Below are 21,309 nucleotides of genomic sequence, written 5' to 3'. Positions count from 1 at the left end.
GCATCTTTTGGGCTAAGCACTGGATGTTGTATGGAAACCAATTTGACAATAAATTTCATATATTTAAAATATATATATATACATATATGTGTGTGTGTGTGTGTATATATATATATATATATATATATATATATATATATAAGCTTCTACTCTAAGAAACCAGAAAAAGAAGAGCAAATTAAATCCAAAGTAAATCAAAGAAAGGAAATTGTATAGATAAGTGCAGAAATCAATAAAACAGAAAAACAGGCAAACGTTAGAGAAAATAAGCCAAATGCTCACTATTTGAAAAGATCAATAAAACTGATAAACCTCTAACTAGGTAAGTCAAGAAGAAAGAAAGAAATGTAAATTGCCAATATCAGAAATGAAAGAAAGATATAGCAACAGTTTCTCCAGATATAAAAAGGATAAAGGGATAAGAGGGATTGTTACAAATAACTTTGTGCCAATAAATGGACACCTGGACAAATCTAACAAATGGACAAAACAGACATATTCCTTGAAAGACACAAAAAACAGAGGCTCATGGGTGACTCAGTCAGTTAAGCATCCGACTCTTGATCTCAGCTCAGGTCATGATTTCACAGTCATGGTATTGAGGTACACATCAGGCTCCATGCTGACAGCAAAGAGCCTGCTTGGGATTCTCCCCCCTCTCTCTGCCCCTCCCCTGCTTGCATGCGCACACATATGCATGCACTCTCTCTAAGTAAATAAAATAAACATATTTCTAAAAACACACAAAGAACAAAACTGACAAAGAAGAAATTAAAACAATAACAAAAAACTTGAACACCTCCAAATCTATTAAATTCAACATAAAATTTAAAATTTTCCCACAAAAAAAGGAAAAAAAAAAGGCTCCAGTGGCTTCAGTCATGGATTTTATCAAAACTTTAAGGAAAAATAGGGGCACCTGGATGGCTCAGTCGGTTAAGCATCTGACTTCAGCTCAGGTCATGATCTCGTGGTCTGTGAGTTCAAGCCCTGTGTGAAGCTCTGTGCTGACAGCTCAGAGTGTGGAGCCTGCTTCGGATTCTGTGTCTCCCTTATTAGCTGCCCATCCTCCCTACCACACTTTGTTTCTCTCTGTCTCTGAAAAATGAATAAACCTTTAAAAAACTTTTTTTTTAATTTAAGGAAAAATGAAGATCAATTCTATACAAACTCCTTCAGAAAATACAGAAAAGGAGAAGACTTCCCAACTTATTTTATGAGGACAATTTTATTTTACTCTGATTCCAAAACCAGGTAAAGATACCACAAAAAAAGAAAACTCTAGACCAGTATCTCTCAAGAACATAGATAGAAAAACTCTTAATAAATATTAGCAAATAGAATACACCACCATTTTTAAAAGATATACATAATGACCAGATGCAATTTATTTCAGGAATGCAACATTGGTACAATATTGTGAAAGGCTCAAAGCATTCTACGTAAAACCAATAACTAAGCAAAGATGTCTGGTCAAATAACTTTCATTTACACTGTTCTATAGGTCCTAGCCAGTGCAATAAGGCCATAAGAAAAAATAAAAGGCATAAATATTAGGGGTGCACAGGTGGCTTAGCCAGTTAAGTGTCCAACTCTTGATTTTGGCTCACATCATGATCTCATAGTTCATGAGTTTGAGCCCCACATTGGGCTCTGTACTGACATCATGGAGCCTTCTTGGGAGTCTCTGTCTCTCTCTCTGCCCCTCTCCCACTCATGCTCTCTCACTCTCTCAAAAATAAATAAGCATTTTTTAAAAATTGTAATTTTTTTTGTAGTTAAAAAATAGATGAGTATTTTATTAGACGTTTCAGGTAATCATGGATATTCTTTTTTTCATATCATAAAATTCAACAAGGAGTAATTTCTTAGAATTTAATTGCAATATGAAACCATACAAATTTTCCAAAATTTTAATGTCCACTTGAAATCCCAAATTTTAGTATTGGTAACTAATACTTTCTTTTTTTTTTTTTTAATATATGAAATTTATTGTAAAATTGGTTTCCATACAACACACAGTGCTCATCCCAAAAGGTGCCCTCCTCAATACCCATCACCCTCCCTCTCCTCCCTCCCACCCCCCATCAACCCTCAGTTTGTTCTCAGTTTTTAACAGTCTCTTATGCTTTGGCAATAAAAATTGTAATGTTTATTTATTTTTGAGAGAAAAAGAGACAGAGCATGAGCATGGGAGGGGCCGAGAGAGAGAAAGACACAGAATCTGAAGCAGTCTCCAGGCTCCAGCTGTCAGCACAGAGCCCCACGTGGGGCTCGAACTCATCAACCATGAGATCATGACCTGAGCCAAATTTGGACATTTAGCCAACTGAGCCACCCAGGTGCCCCAAAACATATTTTTTAAAGGCATAAAGATTAGAAAGGTAGATGTAAAAACATTCTTTATTCACAGGTGACAGGATGGTATGTGTTGAAACCTTAAGTAATACCCCCCAAAAAGCTACTAGACTAATAAGTAATTAGCATTGCAGCAGTGCAGGATATAAGATCAAAATAGAAAAACTAACTGTATTTCTCTATACTAATACCAAGTAATTAGAAAATGAAATTTGGAAAACAACTCCACAAAAATACTTAGGAATAAATTTAATGAATGATGTAACGATTGCAAGACATTACAAAGGGAAATCAAACAAGACCTAAATAAGTACACATACGTCTCATTCCAAGAATTAGAAAACTCAGTGTTCCTAAAAAACTCAGTGTTCCTCAGTAATCCTCCTCAAACGGATGTATTGGCCAAAATCCAAATAAATTTCTTTTGAAAAAACAATGACATGTTGGTTTTTAAATTTACACTGATAGAAAAGGACCTACAATAGTTAAAATAATTTGTAAAAAAAAAAAAAAAAAGAACAAAGTTGGAAGATTTATACTACTTGATTTCAAGCCTTGCTATAAACTTACAGTAATAAAGAGAGTATGTCGCTGGCCTAAGGATAGACATATAAATGAATAAACAGAATAAAGTCTAGAGAGAGACCCAGATATATGATAGGTGATTTTCAACAAAGGTACCAAGATAATTCAAAGGAGACAAGATATTTTTTTATAACAAATGGTGCTGGAACAACTGGATACTGTATATGGAAATAATGAACCTCAAACCTTACCTCTTGCCAAACATAAAGATGGACTCAAAGTATTCATAGACCTAAATGTTAGAAATTAAACTATTATATTTCTAGAAGAAAACAATGGAGAAAATCTTTGTGTCATTAGGTGAGGCAAACATTTCTTAAACAGGACACCAAAAGCACAAATTATAAAAGAAAAAAAATGTTGGTGAACTGGACTTCGTGATTTGAAAGTTTCACTTCTCAAAAGTCAGTTATGAAAACACAAAGGTAAGCCACAAACTAGAAGCAAAATTTTTCACAACAAAGAGCTTGTATTCAGAATCAACAACTTTTACAACTCAACAAAAAGGCCAAAAATCTAACAAAAGATTGAAAGAGACATGTCCCATAAAAAGATATACAAATGGCCAAGAAGCACATAAAAAGCATCACTAGTCCTAAGATAAATGCTAATTAAGACCGCAGTGAGATACCACTACACACACCTACTAGAACAACTTACGTTAATACCAAGTCAATGCCCAGTGCTGGTGAAGATGTGGGACAACTGGAACTCCCTCCTCCAGTACTGGTGGGAATGCAAAATGTTACAGTCACTTTGATAAACAATATGGCACTATCTTATAATGTTAAATATTCATTTACCATAATACCAAGCATTTCTACTCCTAGATGTTCACCCTAGAGAAATAAAAAATATGGCCCCATGAAAATATGTATGCAGATACCTTTAGCAGCATTATTTATAATAGCCAAAAACTGAAAACAGCCCAAATATTGTATGCATACGATGGAATACTGCAGAACAATAAAAAGGAGAAAAATATTAATATATACAACAATAATTAGCCTCAAAGACATTATGCTAAATAAAAGAAGTCAACAGAAGACTATGTTCTCCATTGTTCTATTTATATAAAGTCTAGAAAACACAACACAATAGCAACAGAAAGCAGATCAGTGTTTGCCTGAGACCAGCAGTAGAGGAAGAAGATCAAGAGCAAAGGTGCAGATAAATTGGTGCAGCCACCATGGAAAACAGTACTGGAAGTTCCTCAAAAAATTAAAAATAGAAATATCATATGATCCAGTAATTCCACTACTGAGTATTTACCCAAAGGAAACAAAAACACTAATTATAAAAGATATATTCACACCTACGTTTACTGCAGCATTATTTACAATAGCCAAGATATGGAAGCAGCCCAAGTGTCCATCAATAGAAGAGTGGATAAAGAAAATGTGGTATATATAAGCAATGGAATATTACTCAGCCATATAAAAGGATGAGATCTTGCCATCCGTGACAACATAGATGGACCTAGTGGGTATTACACTACGTGAAATAAGTCAGACTGAGAAAGAAAAATACCATATGATTTCCCTTATATACAGAATTTAAAAATCAAAACAAACAAACAAAAAGAAGAAACGGACCCACTGCTGCAGAGAACAAACTGATGGCTGCCAGAGGGGAGGGGAATAGAGGGATGGGCAAAATGAGTGAAGAGAAGTAGGAGATATAGGCTTTCATTTATGGAATGAGTAAAGTCAGGGGAATAAAAGGTACAGCAAGGGGAATATAGTCAATGGCACTGTAATACCATCATATGGTGACAGATGGTAGCTACACTTGTGGTGAGCAGAGCATAACGTACAAACTCATCAAACCACTATGCTGTACAACTGAAACTAATGTAATATTGTAAGTCAACTACACTTCAATTTAAAAAAGAGCAAAGGCACACAAGGACTCTTTTTAAGATAAGGGGACTATTCGTTATACTGGTTAGGGTGGTAGTTACACTATTATATATACTTAGCAAAATTCATTAAACTCTGCCTTGAAAATGGGTGAATTTTTTATATATATTATTTCCAGAAAAAAAAGAGGGAAGAAAATAACATGTATTCCAGTACGTAGGTACTTGGGCATGTTTACACTAGAAGACATAATGACATAGTCAGATGCTTGTACTTACTTATACTGAATAAGTTTGAATTTGTGAGAAATAAGATAATATTCAACAGAACAGTTTCATTGTTTTATTTATATTTGACATTTCAAATTAAGGATTAAATAAATATATTTCTACATATATGTGGAATCACCATGAATAAGCTGATTCACATATAGAGAAATAAAAGTACATTGTGTGGGTGACTCTTAAAAAAAACTCAAAAGAAATGAAGAAAGATTTTAAAAACATTCAACAGAAAGTGATCCATACAGAAGATAAGCAAAAAAAAAAAAAAATTACATATGATAGGGATCACAAAGAATGTCAAATAATAGAACAAAATAAATACTAAAACTATTCCAGAACATGTTCCTAAAAAATTTTTTTTTAATCTTGAAATTATGGCATCTGGGTGGCTCAGTCAGTTAAGCATCTGACTTCAGCTCAGGTCATGATCTCACAGTTCATGAGTTCAAGCCCTGCATCAGGCTCTGCGCTGACAGCACGGAGCGTGCAACCTGCTTCGGATTCTGTGTCCCTCTCTCTGCCCCTCCCCCACTTGCACTTTCTCTCTCTCTCTCTCTCTCTCTCTCTCTTTCTCAAAAATAGATAAACATTTAAAAAAATCTTGAAATTACATATTGAAAAGACACACCACAATCATTTCAGCATGGCCAACACAGAATCATATTATAGTTAAAACTACTTTAAAGAAAAATAAAAAAAACCTTGGGCAATCAGGCAAAAAGGCTAAGTCACTCATAAGGGAAAGAAAACAAGACTGCACCAGACTTCTCAACAATTCTTAATGCCCACCCCACCCTCAAAAAAAATAGTGTAACATATGTAAAATACTCAAGGTAAAGAAATATGAGTCAAGGGTTTTATATCTCACCAAACTGATGTCTGAATACAAGCTGCAAACTACTATAAACTTGCCAAATTTGGGATACATTGGTCCTGTGAGCCCTTCCTAAAGAATCAATTAGAAAAGAACATTCAGACAATCAAAAAGATTGAGAAACAGTAATATAAGAATCCGTGATAGTCATTAGATATAAATATACCTGTAGAGCAAAGCTAAACTGTGGTTATAAAGGAAACAATATAGTAAATACAGTATAATTATCAATAATTGGAGTGAGGAAATAAGGAGTACATATGGATATGATTGTCTAATAGACACTAATTGGAAATAAAAGGATATTACTTTAGATCAGATAGTGGAGTAGAAGGAGTAAGGGAGAAGAGGTTACCAGATAATTTCAGTGTTGTTTAATGTAGGCAACCAATAAGTATGCCCCCCAAAAATGGACTAATGGTATATAAAGGTATCAGTAAAAAGTTAACCAATGAAACACACAAGCAGATAAAACCCACTGCATGATGAAAAAGCACAGATACAAAAGATATAAAAATAAAACAATTTGATAGAACTGAGGCCAAACATATTAATAATATCAATAGATGTAAATGGACTTAACTCACCTATTGAAAGAAAAGGATTTTCAGATTGTCTAATAAAGCAAAATCCAACACTATGCAGAATACAAGAGACACACCTAAAACAAAGAGATTCAAAAGAGTTAAAAATAAAAGGATGGAGAAAGATATATCAGGCAAACACAAATAAAAGAAAATAGAGTTCATAATCTTGATATCCAACAGGGTGGAATTGAGACCCAAAAGCATTAAAATGTATAAAGAAGAACACTTCATAATGCTTAAGTCTACAATTCACAATGAAGATATTATAATTATTAACATTTATGCACCCAATAACACAGCAATAGCCTTCATTAAGCAGCAACCTACAGGAGACGAAAGGAGAAATAGACAAAAACACATTAATAATAGACTTTAACATACCTCTCACAATCCAAGATCAAGCAGATGAAAAATTAATAAAGGTACAGAAGACCTAAACAACATAAATAAGATAGATCTTATAGATCTACATCAAACTCTGAGCCCCAGTAATAGAGATTACAACTTCTTCTCAAGTACACCCACAAAAACTGACTAAATCTTAGGCCACAGAGAAAACCACAGTAAGGTCCAAAGAATAGAAATAATGCAAATATCATCCTCAGATTATAATGCAATAAAAATAGAAATAAATAACAAAATTTAAAAAAACTAAAATATCCTTCCACTTTTAAGCAACTCTTGGATCAAAGGCAAAATACAAAATTAAACTGTAGAATTTCTTGAAAATGATAATTAAAGCCTGACATTATCAGAATCTGTAGGCTACAGAGAAAGGAAGGATCAAAGAAAAATACATAGCATGAAATGCCTATATAGAAAATATTAAAATAAATAAATTAGCGTCCGACTCAAAAAGCCTTCTAGGGAACACCAAAATAAAACAAAGAAATCAAGGAAAAGGAGAATTAATAATAAATGGCACAAGTTAATTTAGAAACCAAAAAAAAAAAAACCCAGTAGAATCAATACATAAATCCAAAAACTAGTTCCCTAGAAAAGAAAGCAACAATGGACAAACCACTAATTCACTCATGACAAAAGGAGGGAGGGGGTAGTCAGGAGAAAACATAAGTATATAGCATTAAAAGCACAACAATTGAAATGACAAGGAAGTTAAAATAAAGAAAATTTTTAGAAAAGTTCTAAGAGACTCTTTTGCAAAATTTTATACAAACAAATTTGAAAACTTGGATGACATGAATAATGTTTTAAAGAAATAAAACCTACCAAAATAGACCCCAGTAGAAACAGAAATTCTAAACAGAATAAGAGTCATAGAGGACATAGAGAAAGAAGTTAGAGTTCCACTACAAAAGAGCACCAAGCCAGATGGTTTCACAAGGGAACTCTAACAAACTTAAAGATCAGGTAACCCCAATGTTACTTTAATCATTCCAGAGCATAAAAAGAAGGAAAACTTCCAAACTCATTTTCCATAGTGAATACAACAATGTTCTCAGATCCTGACTAGAACTGCTCCCAACCTCCATCCCTACAAAAATAAATGAATGAATGAATGAATGAATGAATGAATACATAAATATTTTTTTTAAGTTTAAATTTATTTATTTTGAAAGGGAGAGAGACAGCACACAAGTAGGGTAAAGGCACAGAGAGAGCGAGAGACAGAATCCCAAGCAGGCTCTCAGCACAAAGCCCGATGAGGAGCTCCAGCTCACAGTTGGTGAGATTGTAACCTGGGCCAAAATCAAGAGTCAGGGGCTTCTCCAACTGAGCTACCCAGACACCTCTATAAATAATTGTTTTAAAAACCTGTGGACCAATATAACTCATGAATATCAATGCAAAAATTATTAAATAAAATATGACAAAATCTAACCCAGCATATTCATAAAGTTAAGAGAGGTCATATGGCTTCCAAAAATATAGAAAACTCAGCACCAGTCAGGTTTTTGTAAAAAGCTCAATAACATAGAAATTGATGGATACTTCCTTAGTAAATTATCTCAGTCCCAAATAATAGCTTATTTAAAAGAGAAATACTAGAGGCTTTCCTACGAAAATTAAAAACAAGGCAAAAATACCCACTATCTACACCATATTTAACATTGTGTTGGAGACATTCACCAATGCAATTAGAAAAGAGAAAGCAATTAAAGATATAAGAATTGGATAGAAAAGAAAGGATAAAATCATTTCCTGTTGTTCACAGACCGTATAATTATATATACATTGAAAACTCCCCCAAAAATAAATGGCAAACTGCTACACAAAGATCATTTAGTAAAGTAGGATTATAAAATTTGCATACAAAGATCAATAGCCTTCATGTAAAAAATTAGAGATGGAAGATAGACCCCAATTATGATAGAAAAAAAAGAAAATACTAAACATAAGGTTAACAAAAAATTCCAAAGCATCCCTAAAAAGGCATGAAAAGACTTGAACAAACGGAAAAAACATATCATATTGTTAGATAAGATTCAATATCCTGGGGCACCTGGGTGGCTCAGTCAGATCATGATCTTGATTTCAGCTCAGATCATGATCTCACAGTTGGTGAGTTCGAGCCCCATATGGGGCTCTACTCTGACAGCACAGAGCCTGCTTGGGATTCTCTCTCTCATCTCTCTCTGCCCCTTCCCTGCTCGCGCACACACACTCTCTCTCACACTCTCTCTTTCTCTAAATAAATAAATATTTTTAAAAGTAAGATTCAGTATCCTAAAGATATTAGTTCTCCCTACATAAGTTATTTTCTAATTTTAATGTGATAGTCATAAAAATGCTATCAGGCTTTTTTCTGGAGATATATAACTTTATTATAAAATTAATTTGGCAGATTGAGAAAGAATAACCAGAAAAGTCCGGAAAATGAGAACAATGCTGAGTGGCGGCCAGGGATTCTAACAAGATTCTCTACAAAAATTTTAGCCTCCAGTAAGAACAACAACAACAACAACAACAACAACAAAAGCAATAATGGTCACAAGGAGCAAGCACTGTCTCTCTATGAATAAGTCATGACAAGTTCATCAATTTCCTATTATTTTTAGGGACCTAGACAGCGTATCAAAGGAAAGCTGAAAATAGAGTATATACACCTCAGCAAAGCGGGATGCCCCTGAGTACTCAACTGTAATCTCCTCTAAAACCTAGTACAGAGTCTGACACATTGTAAACACTCAATAAATATTTGCTAAGTAAGTGAATGGACAAGTTGATGAAATATGGATTGCTTGGTACCACAAAAGAAGAGAAAAACAAGACAAAAATATAACATATGAATTGAAAAAAACTAAAAATTCTAAATAAAATGGTTGAGCTTTCCATACTGGTTGGCTTGAGTCAATGGGGAACATTGCTCGACCCGGTCTCAGCCTGACCTCGGTGTTTGTCGCACCGGTCGCGACACATACTATAGAAAGCAAGCTTATTGATAAAAATACATTTTGCTTAATGTACTTCTTGATGCAATAAACATTTCAGTTCTAAGCCAATATATGTGCTCATCTATGAATAGCTACTCCTATCTTTTCAGAATATAAGCAATAAGTGTGAGTTTACAACACAACAATACTATAAAATGAAAATCCCAATGTAAAGCCTACTTATAGGTTGAGTAATCAATACATAAAACTTGAACAGATGTATTATCAAAGGATCCACATTAAATTACAGCATCACAAGTCCCCAACTTCAAATGTATTGTCACTTTATCATAAGAAAAACAGTTGGCTATGTACTAAGATTGTCTACCAATTAGGAATCATAACTATTATGCTGAATATAGTAACAGAAAATTTTAGCTAATGAGAAAGAAGCAAAAACACAATTAACATTCAGAAAAAGTATAACTTGTTATATAAATACTATAAAATTTGATTTAGCAAATATGTTTTACATACTTTTAAAGTGTATTTTTATTTACTCGTAAATCCAATTGAAAAGCATGCATTCGGGGCGCCTGGGTGGCGCAGTCGGTTAAGCGTCCGACTTCAGCCAGGTCACGATCTCGCGGTCCGGGAGTTCGAGCCCCGCGTCAGGCTCTGAGCTGATGGCTCAGAGCCTGGAGCCTGTTTCTGATTCTGTGTCTCCCTCTCTCTCTGTCCCTCCCCCGTTCATGCTCTGTCTCTCTCTGTCCCAAAAATAAATAAACGTTGAAAAAAAAAATTAAAAAAAAAAAAAGAAAAGCATGCATTCTGTATAGTTTATATTCACATTGTACTGAGTGCAAAACTTCACATTAACAAAAATATGAAATCTTCAAATTAATGTATCCAAAAATTGGATTATGTAATCCTTCTTTATAAAAAGGCATTTAATGCACTCTCAATCATTTTTACTTTGAAGAAACAGCTTTTGTGCATACACTGTGCTCTAGACAATGGTGTTTGCACACTGGAGACACAAAAATGAACATAATACAGTCTATACATAAAGTAAATGAGGTCACCTAACAAGAAAACAAATTATTCCATACAGTGTGAGTACACGAGAGGGGCGTACAAGGGGAGACTGGCAATCAGGCAGGGCTTCCAAGCTAAGTACTGGACAAAAGAAAGGCAAAGAAGAGGGCATGGAGAAAAAGAAAGCATTTGAGGCAAAAAGAAAACAGTACATTGGAGGAACTAGGAAAAAAAAAATCCAAAATAAGTAGATCAAAGAGTTGGGCAGCAATTTAGTTGCATGGGCTAGAATCAACAGGGGTTGGTGATTTGTTGTATCTCTGTAATAACAGAGAGTAGGAGAAGTTTAAGAAGACTCCCCAGTTTTTTCACTTGGGTGGATGGGTAGATGGTAGTGCTATTCATTAAAATGAGTAACACCCAAAGAAGTACAAGCATGAGGGAGAAGACAAAGAGTTTGGGTTTGAGATGACTATAGGATGCCTGGATAGAGATAAAGGCTTTTGTTCAAGAGACATGTTTAGACTTTAAACTTGTATTTGGGTGCCATCCACATAGAGGTGATAACTGATGAAAGTGAATGAAACCAAGAATCTGTGCAATTTAAAAAAGGAGGGGGGAACCTAATGACAAAATGCTGTTCATAAAAAATAGGGAGAAGAAAGTAGCCCTAAGGGAAATAATCTGAGTAGGAACAGCCAGAAAAGAAAGAAGAAAAGAAGAGTTCAAATTTAAAATGTGGCAACTACTGTCAAATGATGCAGAGAAACCATGTAAGACAAGAGCTAAAAACCATGTGCTCTTTTTGCTACCACAAATACGGCTAATAACCATATTCCAATTTTTGTATGTGTGAATAAAACTAGTTTTCTCTATGAGGTTAGCAATGTTGTTGTGCCAATATTTCTAAATGACTACAAGTTGCAGCACTATTCAAAGAGGTGTTTTTCTATTATAATAATATTAGTAATACAGCAATATTCTATTTACAGTAATATAATGTACATAAAATAATTTAATTATCAATTTCTCTTTTTTTTAATTTTTTAATGTTTATTTATTTTTGAGACAGAGAGAGACAGAGCATGAACAGGGGAGGGGCAGAGAGAGAGGGAGACACAGAATCCGAAACAGGCTCCAAGCTCTGAGCGGTCAGCACAGAGCCCGACGCGGGGCTCGAACTCACGGAGATCATGACCTGAGCCGAAATCGGACGCTTAACAGAACAAGCCACCCAGGCACCCCTCAATTTCTCTAAATATGACCCTTAAAGATGCATGGGACAGGGCCAAGTTCAACTTCAATTCATAGTGCTAATTATCTCTACTCTTAAAAGTGTTTTTCATATAATCAAAAAGACTTTTAGTTACTGAGATAAAGATGTTGAGTAGGACTGGGGCACCTGGATGGCTCAGTCGGTTAAGCATCTGACTTCAGCTCAGGTCATGATCTCACAGTTCACGAATTTGAGCCCTACATCAGGTCTCTGCTATCAGCACAGAGGCCCCTTTGGATCCTTTGTTCCCCTCTCTCTCTGCCCCTTCACAGCTCATGCTCTCTCTCTCTCTCAAAAATAAACATTCAAAAAAAATTTTTTAAGATGAGTAGGATAAGCACATTAAAAATAGCATATATTCAAATTTCTATAATTAGCTTTTTTGAATTTATACTCAGGCTAATTTCCAAAATTGACAAACATTTTGATGGATATTTATATAAGTGATTTGTGTTTATCAGCTACTACACCATCATTATAATACAAAAAGTGATGGATAGGGATTTCATGCTTTAGAAATCCTCTGTTTAGATGATTAGCCAGTGCCTTGCTAGATATACCAAGTCAAGGAATTGCCATGCAGAAATCTCCTCCCACTTAAAATGGGTTAGGCTGACTGCTGTAGAGGAGACCCAGAGACAAGGAAAGGAGAATAAAAAATAGTCCAATAGACCATGTCCCATTTAAATAATATCATGGTTACTTTTTTTTTCTGCTACACTCTGGGGGGGTGAGTAGATCCAAATTTATAATTATCCTCATTTTAGCAGCAAGCATAAGATTTTATACTTGATAATGATGATGATAATAATAGCTAACATTTATTAACCCCTCATTATGTGCCAAGATTCTGTGCTAAGCACTTTTCCATGGATCACCTCATTTTAATCTTCACAACAACCATGACTATCCCCATTTTATAGATAATACAGTCAAGGCTTAGAAATGTTGAGTTAACTTGTCTAAGGTCACAGAGATTGCAAGAAGCAGAGCCAGAATTTATACTTAGGCAGCAGTCTGATTCTAGAACCCCAACTCAACTTCTGCTGTTACTGAAAGATGCTTCTTTTGAAAGAGCACATCCAAAGTACTCCAGATTATTCCATTTTAACTCTTAGAAGACAGAGAAAGGGAGAGGAGGTGGATTCCTTAGAACCCCAAATAAAAGAATCATTTCAGATTCTACAGCAACTACAAAAACATTTTCACTACAGTGAATGTTGTAAGAAAAAGAAGCATTTGGAGGAAAAAAGTTTTAGCTCTGTGCAGTCGCCTTAAGAAATTGCTAGGAAGCTTTCACCTTCTGTTATGATGTTCTGCACATTATACAGGAACCAGAGTGAATGTATAAAAACAGCTCCAAACTATATCCTAGCTAATACTAGTCTCTCTTTCATCATTATTACTTGTTTCACACAAGAAAATATCACTACATAAAAATAAAATCATTTTTCACATATCTGTGATACATTACATCTCAAAGGTAAATCACGTAATCTGTTTGGGTTGAAATGCAAGTGCTTCCTCTTGCTGGTTCAACCAAACTATCTCCACTTCCTGCACCAGTGAAACCTCTACCTACATCAAGACGCCTCAGGAAGAAGAGCAATAGAAATAATATTGTGACATTATATTAAACCTCATTCTTCCTCTTGGTCCTTAGACAAGTGGTACTGTGCATAATCCTGAATTCAGAGGATAAATAAACTCTCTAGTTCTCTCCTGTTCTGGTGGTCTTCGCATCCAGTAGGAGAGAAAAATATTGTAGCCTTCCCTTCTTTCTCCTTCTTTCTAGCCATATTCCTACTAAGTCCAAGGATAAAATACCACAAATCTGCAACTTCTCTTTATTAAAAAGTATTCACCCTTCATGAACATCAACCATGCAGATTTTCATGTGTTTGCTCTATTTTCAGGTATACAATGTGCACTCAAGTGACAATACATTCATGTTAGTGCATGTAAAACAGAAAAAAAAAGAAATTTTTAACTTCCCTTCACTATAAATAAAGATACGTCAAAACACCCAAAACATCTTTATCCTTTTCACAGCCTATTCCCATTTACCTTCTTTGCCTTCCAGAACAGAACACTTAGGACAAATAAAGCTGCTACTATTATCCCTTAATTCATAGATGGAAACTCTGAGGCACTAAAGTATTAAGTTAATTGCCCCGTGTCTCACAGTTAATCAGAAGGGCATGAAAAACTCAAATCCACATGTTCTAACTTCAAATATGGTGTCCTTTCCATTATCTACAGAGGGAAAAAAAATCTGTTTTACAAACACTTCTAAAATAGCTTCTTAACTACACACTACCTGCACTACACAACCAAATCCACCAGTAGATTTTATTCATCCTGGCATTAACTGCGCAGGAAAGAGACAAGACAATGCATCCAGTGCATCTCAAATATAATAAGGAAACGAAAACACAGAAAAAAGACAGTAATACTCACTGGTTTTAACCTGAAGTTACATAATATGTAACTATAAAATCAAATGACAGGTGGTGGTTTTTTTAACAACATACTATAATAAAACCTTCAAGGGTGTGATATTCTTAAGTGGAAAGTTCACACTGATTCCAACTATGTTACCATTACTCAAAACATAATGCATTCAATTTGTTTGAAATCCTATGTGGAAGCAAAATTTTTCTTTGAGGTTTAGATTTAACTTTTAAAAACAGGCCAAAAAATTCACAAAAGAACTTTCTGTTTAGAAGAGATGGAATATTAAGAGGGAAGAGCTATCATTTCTTGAGTTCTTTTATGTGCTAGGCTCACTACTCAATCTTCCATGTGTATTCCCTCGTTTATAATCACAACGCCATCAGCATTATTACCCCAGGTTTACAGATGAGGAAATAAAGTTTAGAGACATCAATTATCTTGCCCAAGGTCAAACAGTAAATGGCAGAACTAGGATTCAAACCAGGTGTTCCAGATTCCAAAAATAACATTGGTAAGAGGTACAAGCACTGGATGGTAGGTGGGCATAGAGAATCTCTAATGAACCATCAATCTGGGAATTCTGTGAGCCTTCAGTTCATTTCATCTATCTGGTGAATAAGTGGCACACTGCATATGCATATCATATACAACATACTGCCCCACAATAATGAGACTACTGTGTCGGGTGTCTCACAAAATGGCTTTTATAGCCATTCCAAAAAAAGAAATACAAAGACTTGAGTAGTGACAGGACAGCATTATCAACTTAACTGTGTACTTCTTTGAGAGAAACAAGAGTCAATTAGATGAACCAGTTCCGGCGTATTTGTTAAAAATTCAAACTCATTGCTTAATAAAAATATCTTTTACTTACAAAAACTAAGTTCCTGAATCCCTCAAGTGCACTCGGGAAAAGATTTCACATTAATCAACCTACGAAGTACATACCACCGGCCTACAAATGCGCACTGCAATAAGAGAGGCTATAGGAAGCATATTAGAAACTTCCTCTGTCCACAAGGAGTTAGCAGGTTGTTTCCAACCAAACACACTGAGACAACTAAAATCCTCTTGCTATTTGTTGTAGTTTGTGTGAGCTGCCCTACAAAGGAAACCTCTTTGGAAAAATAATTAGATCATTTTCTCAGAGCCCCTTTCACCTTCATGCAAAGCACCAACTCTTGCTTTAACCTGTGGTTGGGGTTAGTTTTTGCATTAGTGTAGGTATTCAGGAGTTGATTTTCCTCACACTGGTCTAGAATTCTGCCTGACTCCCGGCTCCCTCTCCCTTCTCTCCTTTACTGCCTCTCCAACCCGAAGTGGAAACTGCAGACTCAAACTCCCCGATGGCTCCAGCACCTAGAACTGGGCATGCTCAGAAGGCCAGGCAGGCTTTGGTTGCACTGACAGTTCCCCGCCCCTGATTTGCCGCTGCCCCCCTTCCCCCACTCCAACAAGAGATACTGAAATGTTTATCTGAAAGATATGAGGCCTCTTTTTCCCGAGAATGACCCCATTTCAATTTCATTTCGCAGGGTCTTTCAGTCTTGCGAAACCCCACCACAAGCCCGAGAAGACAGCATTATTTTTCAGCACCGGGGACAGCGCCGCGTTGCCATCCACGTCCACCCTCCCCCACTTTCTCTTCCGCCCCCCACCCCCCACCCGCCCCAACCTCAGCCCCCACCCCCGCACCAGCACGATGCCAAGGTCTCCCGGCAGCCGCAAACGCCGCAACTGCAATAGCTCCCAGCCGGAGGCCGGGCCGGAACGCCGGGCCGGCTGCTACTTACACTGCTCCGCTTTGGTGGACATGGTGCTGTCCAGATGGAAAGGCTTTGCCCCAAAATCTGTGTCGTGTGAGCTCCCTCGCTCCGCCAGCGATGTTGCGAGGAAAAGAGCGCATACCCCCCACCCCCCACCCCCTTGCTTTCCCCCTCCCTTAGGCCCGTGTCGCTACCATTCGGACAAAACGCACATCAAATTGCAGAATTCGGTCCCGGAAGGTTAGGAAATCGCCCCCGGAGAAATGGGTGGGATTTAATAGGCGGCCAAAGGCTTCCTGTCCGTCCCCTCCTGGAGCTGCCCGCGTTGATGTGGGCGGGGAGACCGAAAGGAGAGAGCAAGCCGCGGCTCCTGGTGAAATGGGAAAATGGGCTCGACCGGGGGAGGAGTATTTCCATTCATAAGGCGCTCGGAGGGGACGGGTGTTTCCCAGAGAAAAGCCTCTTAAAGTGCCGGAGTCCCCGACCATTTGGATCTCCCATTGGCGTTCTCCGGGCCTGTAAATCCTGCTCCGGGAGCAGCCCCGGTGCCTCAACGAGGTGACCGGAGAGGGACACAAGTGCGTCCCACGCTTGGTCTCAACCTCCCGGAGGAAGGGGGGGGAGGCGGATCCGGGGCGGGCTGGAGACAGCCGGGGCCGGAGGGCGGCGAGGACGCTCCAGAGGACCGCGAAGAAGGAAATGCACAAGTAACCCTCAGCATGGCTTCCCGGCGTGCTGCGGTCTGTGCCCTCTGCCTCCCCTCTCTGATGGGCTCTCCTGCTGATGATTAGTATGGGAGGTCCCACTGCCTGGGGGCTGGGAGACGACTTAAAAAGTTGGGGCAAAGGAAGGAGGAGAATTCCACGGAAGGTGAAGCTGGAGGGCCACAGAAAAGAAAAATGAAAGATTAGAGACAAGGAACCCAGGTGTGTTCCCTTGCAACCACCCAGAATGGAAATTGGCACGTGAGGAAATTGGCACGTGGCACTGCTGAAAAACCAAATGAAGCCAGTGGAAAGGGGCATCATACATGTTAATAAAAGATACTTAAAGAATCAACTGCGGAGTGGAGGGACGTTCTGAGCCTGGACTTAGAGTCAGGCAGAACCAGATTCAAGACTTACTCATTTTAGGACCAATCTTTTAATGTCCTTGAGTCTCAGGTTCTGCATCTGTAAAATGAGAATAAAACCTGCTTGGTCGCTGAAAGACTTATTGGGCAGATCAAATGGTCATGGATGTGAAAGTCCTTCTAAATTAAAGTCCTTTTAGTTGAAGTCTTTTTATTTTTTTTTCAACGTTTATTTATTTTTGGGACAGAGAGAGACAGAGCATGAACGGGGGAGGGGCAGAGAGAGAGGGAGACACAGAATCGGAAACAGGCTCCAGGTTCTGAGCCATCAGCCCAGAGCCCGACGCGGGGCTCGAACTCACGGACCGCGAGATCGTGACCTGACTGAAGTCGGACGCTTAACCGACTGCGCCACCCAGGCACCCCTGAAGTCTTTTTAAAATTAAAGTACTGTACATTTGCCAACGCTGTGACCACTCTTTAATTCAAATAACCTAAATAATTTGTGAAAGCTAAGAAGCAATGACCAAAGCACGTTGATTTAGCAAAAGCTATGGAAACAATACTGTAAGAGTTGAGCAATTGTTTTCAGTGCTAATAACTGTGGTGACTAAATCAATATCAATATTTTTCCATCTCACCAAAAAAGAATAATCCTTGGGGCGCCTGGCAGAGTCAGTCGGAGGAGAATGCGACTCTTGATCTCTGAGCTGTGAGTTCAAGCCCCACGTTAGGTACAGAGATTACTTAAATAAATAAAATGTTTAAATAAAAATAATTTAACAATTAGAAAATAAAAAACTTAAAAAGCATAATCCTTATTTTAGGGAAAAGGATGTTAAATTGAATATGATACATACAACACATTCAAAATAAATCTTTGACAATTAAGAAAAAAATATGTGACCACATATCAAGAAAAGATGTTTCTGAATAGCCTGAAAAAGTCTTCTGACAGCAAGGAAACTGCCCATTATGATGCACACAGTGGCAAAGCTCTATAATAGTGGCAAAAATGTTAACAATTTAGCTCTTTGGGGTGTATACACAACTAAGACTAAATCACATCACTGATTGACAGGTTGGTCTTCCTAACCAGGCTGATCACCCTACACCATTGTTCATTCCTAAAAATACATCCCAGAGAAGTTCCATTTTTCAGTCAAAGATAAATGATGGTGTAAAGAATAATGCTGACGAGTTAATTTGGGGTAAAAATACGCTAGAACCATTCTGAAAGAAAATATGAATATAATATAAATCTTTGAAGATATCAAATATTTTGTGTGATTAAAAGAAGGCTCAATGATTTACTCAGAAATTTCTGGAAGGCTTGAGGCTTTGATAAAGAAAACAATTGGAAAAAAATTTAATGGTGTCCTATGGGTAACCCAGAAAGAAAGCAACAATGTGTTGGAAACTACTCTTCCATGGCCTGCTTACTAATCTTGCTGTTTGTCATGAATTAAAACCTCCTACTACCCCACTGAGAGTGTAACATTGTTAAGGGGTACAGACTCAGGAGTTAGATAGCCTGAGTTTGACTTCCAGCTCTGCTTCAGTATGACCTTAAGCAAGTTTCTTCTCTGTCTCAATTTTTCTCACCTGCAAAATACTCATAATAATAAAGCTACCTCAAAGGCTGTTGTCAGGATTAAATGAGTATACACAATCTAGAATAATCCTTGACACATTTTAATGACATGAGAATCTAGAATAATCCTTGACACATGTGTTTGCTTTTGTTAGCGTTACTGTTCAAGCCATTGAAATGTACCCATTCCAGGCGCCTGGGTGGCGCAGTCGGTTGAGCGTCAGACTTCAGCCAGGTCACGATCTCGCGGTTCGTGATTTCGAGCCCCGCGTCAGGCTCTGGGCTGATGGCTCGGAGCCTGGAGCCTGTTTCCAATTCTGTCTCCCTCTCTCTCTGCCCCTCCCCCGTTCATGCTCTGTCTCTCTCTGTCCCAAAAATAAATAAACGTTGAAAAAAAAAAATTAAAAAAAAAAAAAAAGAAATGTACCCATTCCATTAAGGCTAGTTCTGACTGTTTCAAACCCTTCAAAGCCTGAAATCATCTGTATAATTGATACCCTAATTAACAACCTAGGCTCTTACAACCTCAACCTTCTAACATGCCTATTGAGCTAATTCACTAACCTGGATCATATCCATTATCCACTTTCTCCACTCCAACAGAGGGCCTAAATTACTACTTCAAAGATGAACCTCTACTTCCCTTTGTCTCCACCTACCTGTGTCAACCTTTGTTTCTTTTATTCTACTGCAAAAGGAGTGCCTCTCCTCATTGCCAGGTGAAATGCCCTTTTCTAAAACTATACCTCTAATTAAAAATGCTCCCATGAATTGTCCTGTCTTTCCAACATTTTAAGTCTCTATCTTTTCAATGGATTGTCCCATTCTGGTCACAAACATGAATCCTGGAAAAGCTGTACCTATCATAATAGCGAATAAGTGATCTCCATTTCTCCACCTACTGTCTCCATTTCTTCAGCATCCCACCTATTAGCAACTTTTGCTGAAACAGTTTCTTTCAATAGTCACTAATAATTTCCTAATACTCTATTACAATTATCTTATCTCTTGATGACTAATTCCAGCATTTCAAATATCTCCCTATTCATTTTTAAAACAACCTCTTCCCTTAAGTTCTATACTACAATGTTCTGAAAAATCTTCCCCAAACCTTTTGGTGTCCTTTTGTTTAATGAAGTTATTTCCCACATAAAAATATAAAAAACAATATAACCACAACTTTTGCCACTACCCAGTGCCATTAGATCTTAATATAGTCATATTTTCATTAGATACTTTATTTAAAAGAAATAAAACATTTTATTTTTTTAAGATTAAAAAAAAATTTTTTAACGTTTATTTCTGAGAGACAGAGACAGAGCATGAGCAGGAGAGACGCAGAAAGAGAGGGAGACACAGAATCCGAAGCAGGCTCCAGGCTCTGAGCTGTCAGCACAGAGCCGGATGAGGGACTCAAACCCACAAAGTGCAAGATCATGACCTGAGCTGAAGTCAGATGCTTAACCGACTGAGCCACCCAGGCGCCCCTAGATTTTTTTGTTTTAAGTAATATCTACACCCAGTGTAGGGCTCAAACTCACAACCCCAAGATCAAGAGTCACATGCTCTACAAACTTGAGGCAGCCAAGTGCCCCAAGAAATGAAACATTTTAGATTCATGAGAAGCCCCCATAAAACTTTTCTAACTTTGTAGTTAATCAAACCTTCATATATCTATACTATTCAATTATTCATTCAGCAAATACTTATTGAATTATATATATATATATATATATCTCCCTGGAGATACTATAGAGAACAAAGAAAACACCAATCTCTGCCTTCATGGAGCTAACAGTCTAGTGGAGAAGAAAAAAAAAATTAAATGAGGTAAACATATAGAACACTAAAAACTGATAATTGCATAAAAGAAAAAATGCTACCCCAGGTAAACAAGATAAGAAATGTTTAAAGAGATTGGAATTCTGGATAGGGTAAAATTTCAGATACGGTAGCTACAGACATACTATATATATATCTGCAGCCCAAACTATATGAATTGTTTCACATATTTTTTAAATTTATATAATTAATACTATAACATACATATCTTTCTGAGAGTTAACACTTTTCAGTCAACATCGAACTTTGACTTAATCACATTGGCACATATAGCACTAGTTTATTCATCTTTAATATTGTATAGGATTTCATTTTATAAATATCCCACAATTTATTTACCTCCTGTCTTATTGATGAACATATGGATTATTTTGCCATT

General features: G+C 37.0%; 1 protein-coding gene across 15 annotated transcripts in view; it reads right to left on the bottom strand.

The window, feature by feature from the left end:
* Nucleotides 1-16,739, bottom strand: part of UNC79 (unc-79 homolog, NALCN channel complex subunit) — a 270,279-nt gene extending 253,540 nt beyond the window's left edge. For 14 of the 15 annotated variants that reach the window (XM_043556897.1, XM_043556895.1, XM_043556901.1 and 11 more), the window contains exon 1: nt 16,450-16,561. In XM_043556897.1, coding sequence (XP_043412832.1) covers nt 16,450-16,471 — 22 coding nt within the window. In that variant the 5' untranslated portion in view covers nt 16,472-16,561. Of the gene's footprint in view, nt 1-16,449; nt 16,562-16,634 lie in introns of those variants that run through there. The other variant, XM_043556906.1, reaches the window with a different exon arrangement.
* Nucleotides 16,740-21,309: the final 4,570 nt, after the last annotated feature.

This window comes from Prionailurus bengalensis, chromosome B3, assembly GCF_016509475.1.
Source record: "Prionailurus bengalensis isolate Pbe53 chromosome B3, Fcat_Pben_1.1_paternal_pri, whole genome shotgun sequence".
NCBI classification, from domain to species: Eukaryota; Metazoa; Chordata; class Mammalia; order Carnivora; family Felidae; genus Prionailurus; species Prionailurus bengalensis.
The sequence above is the reverse complement of the archived record's forward strand: the minus strand, read 5'-3'. Positions and strand labels throughout refer to the sequence as shown.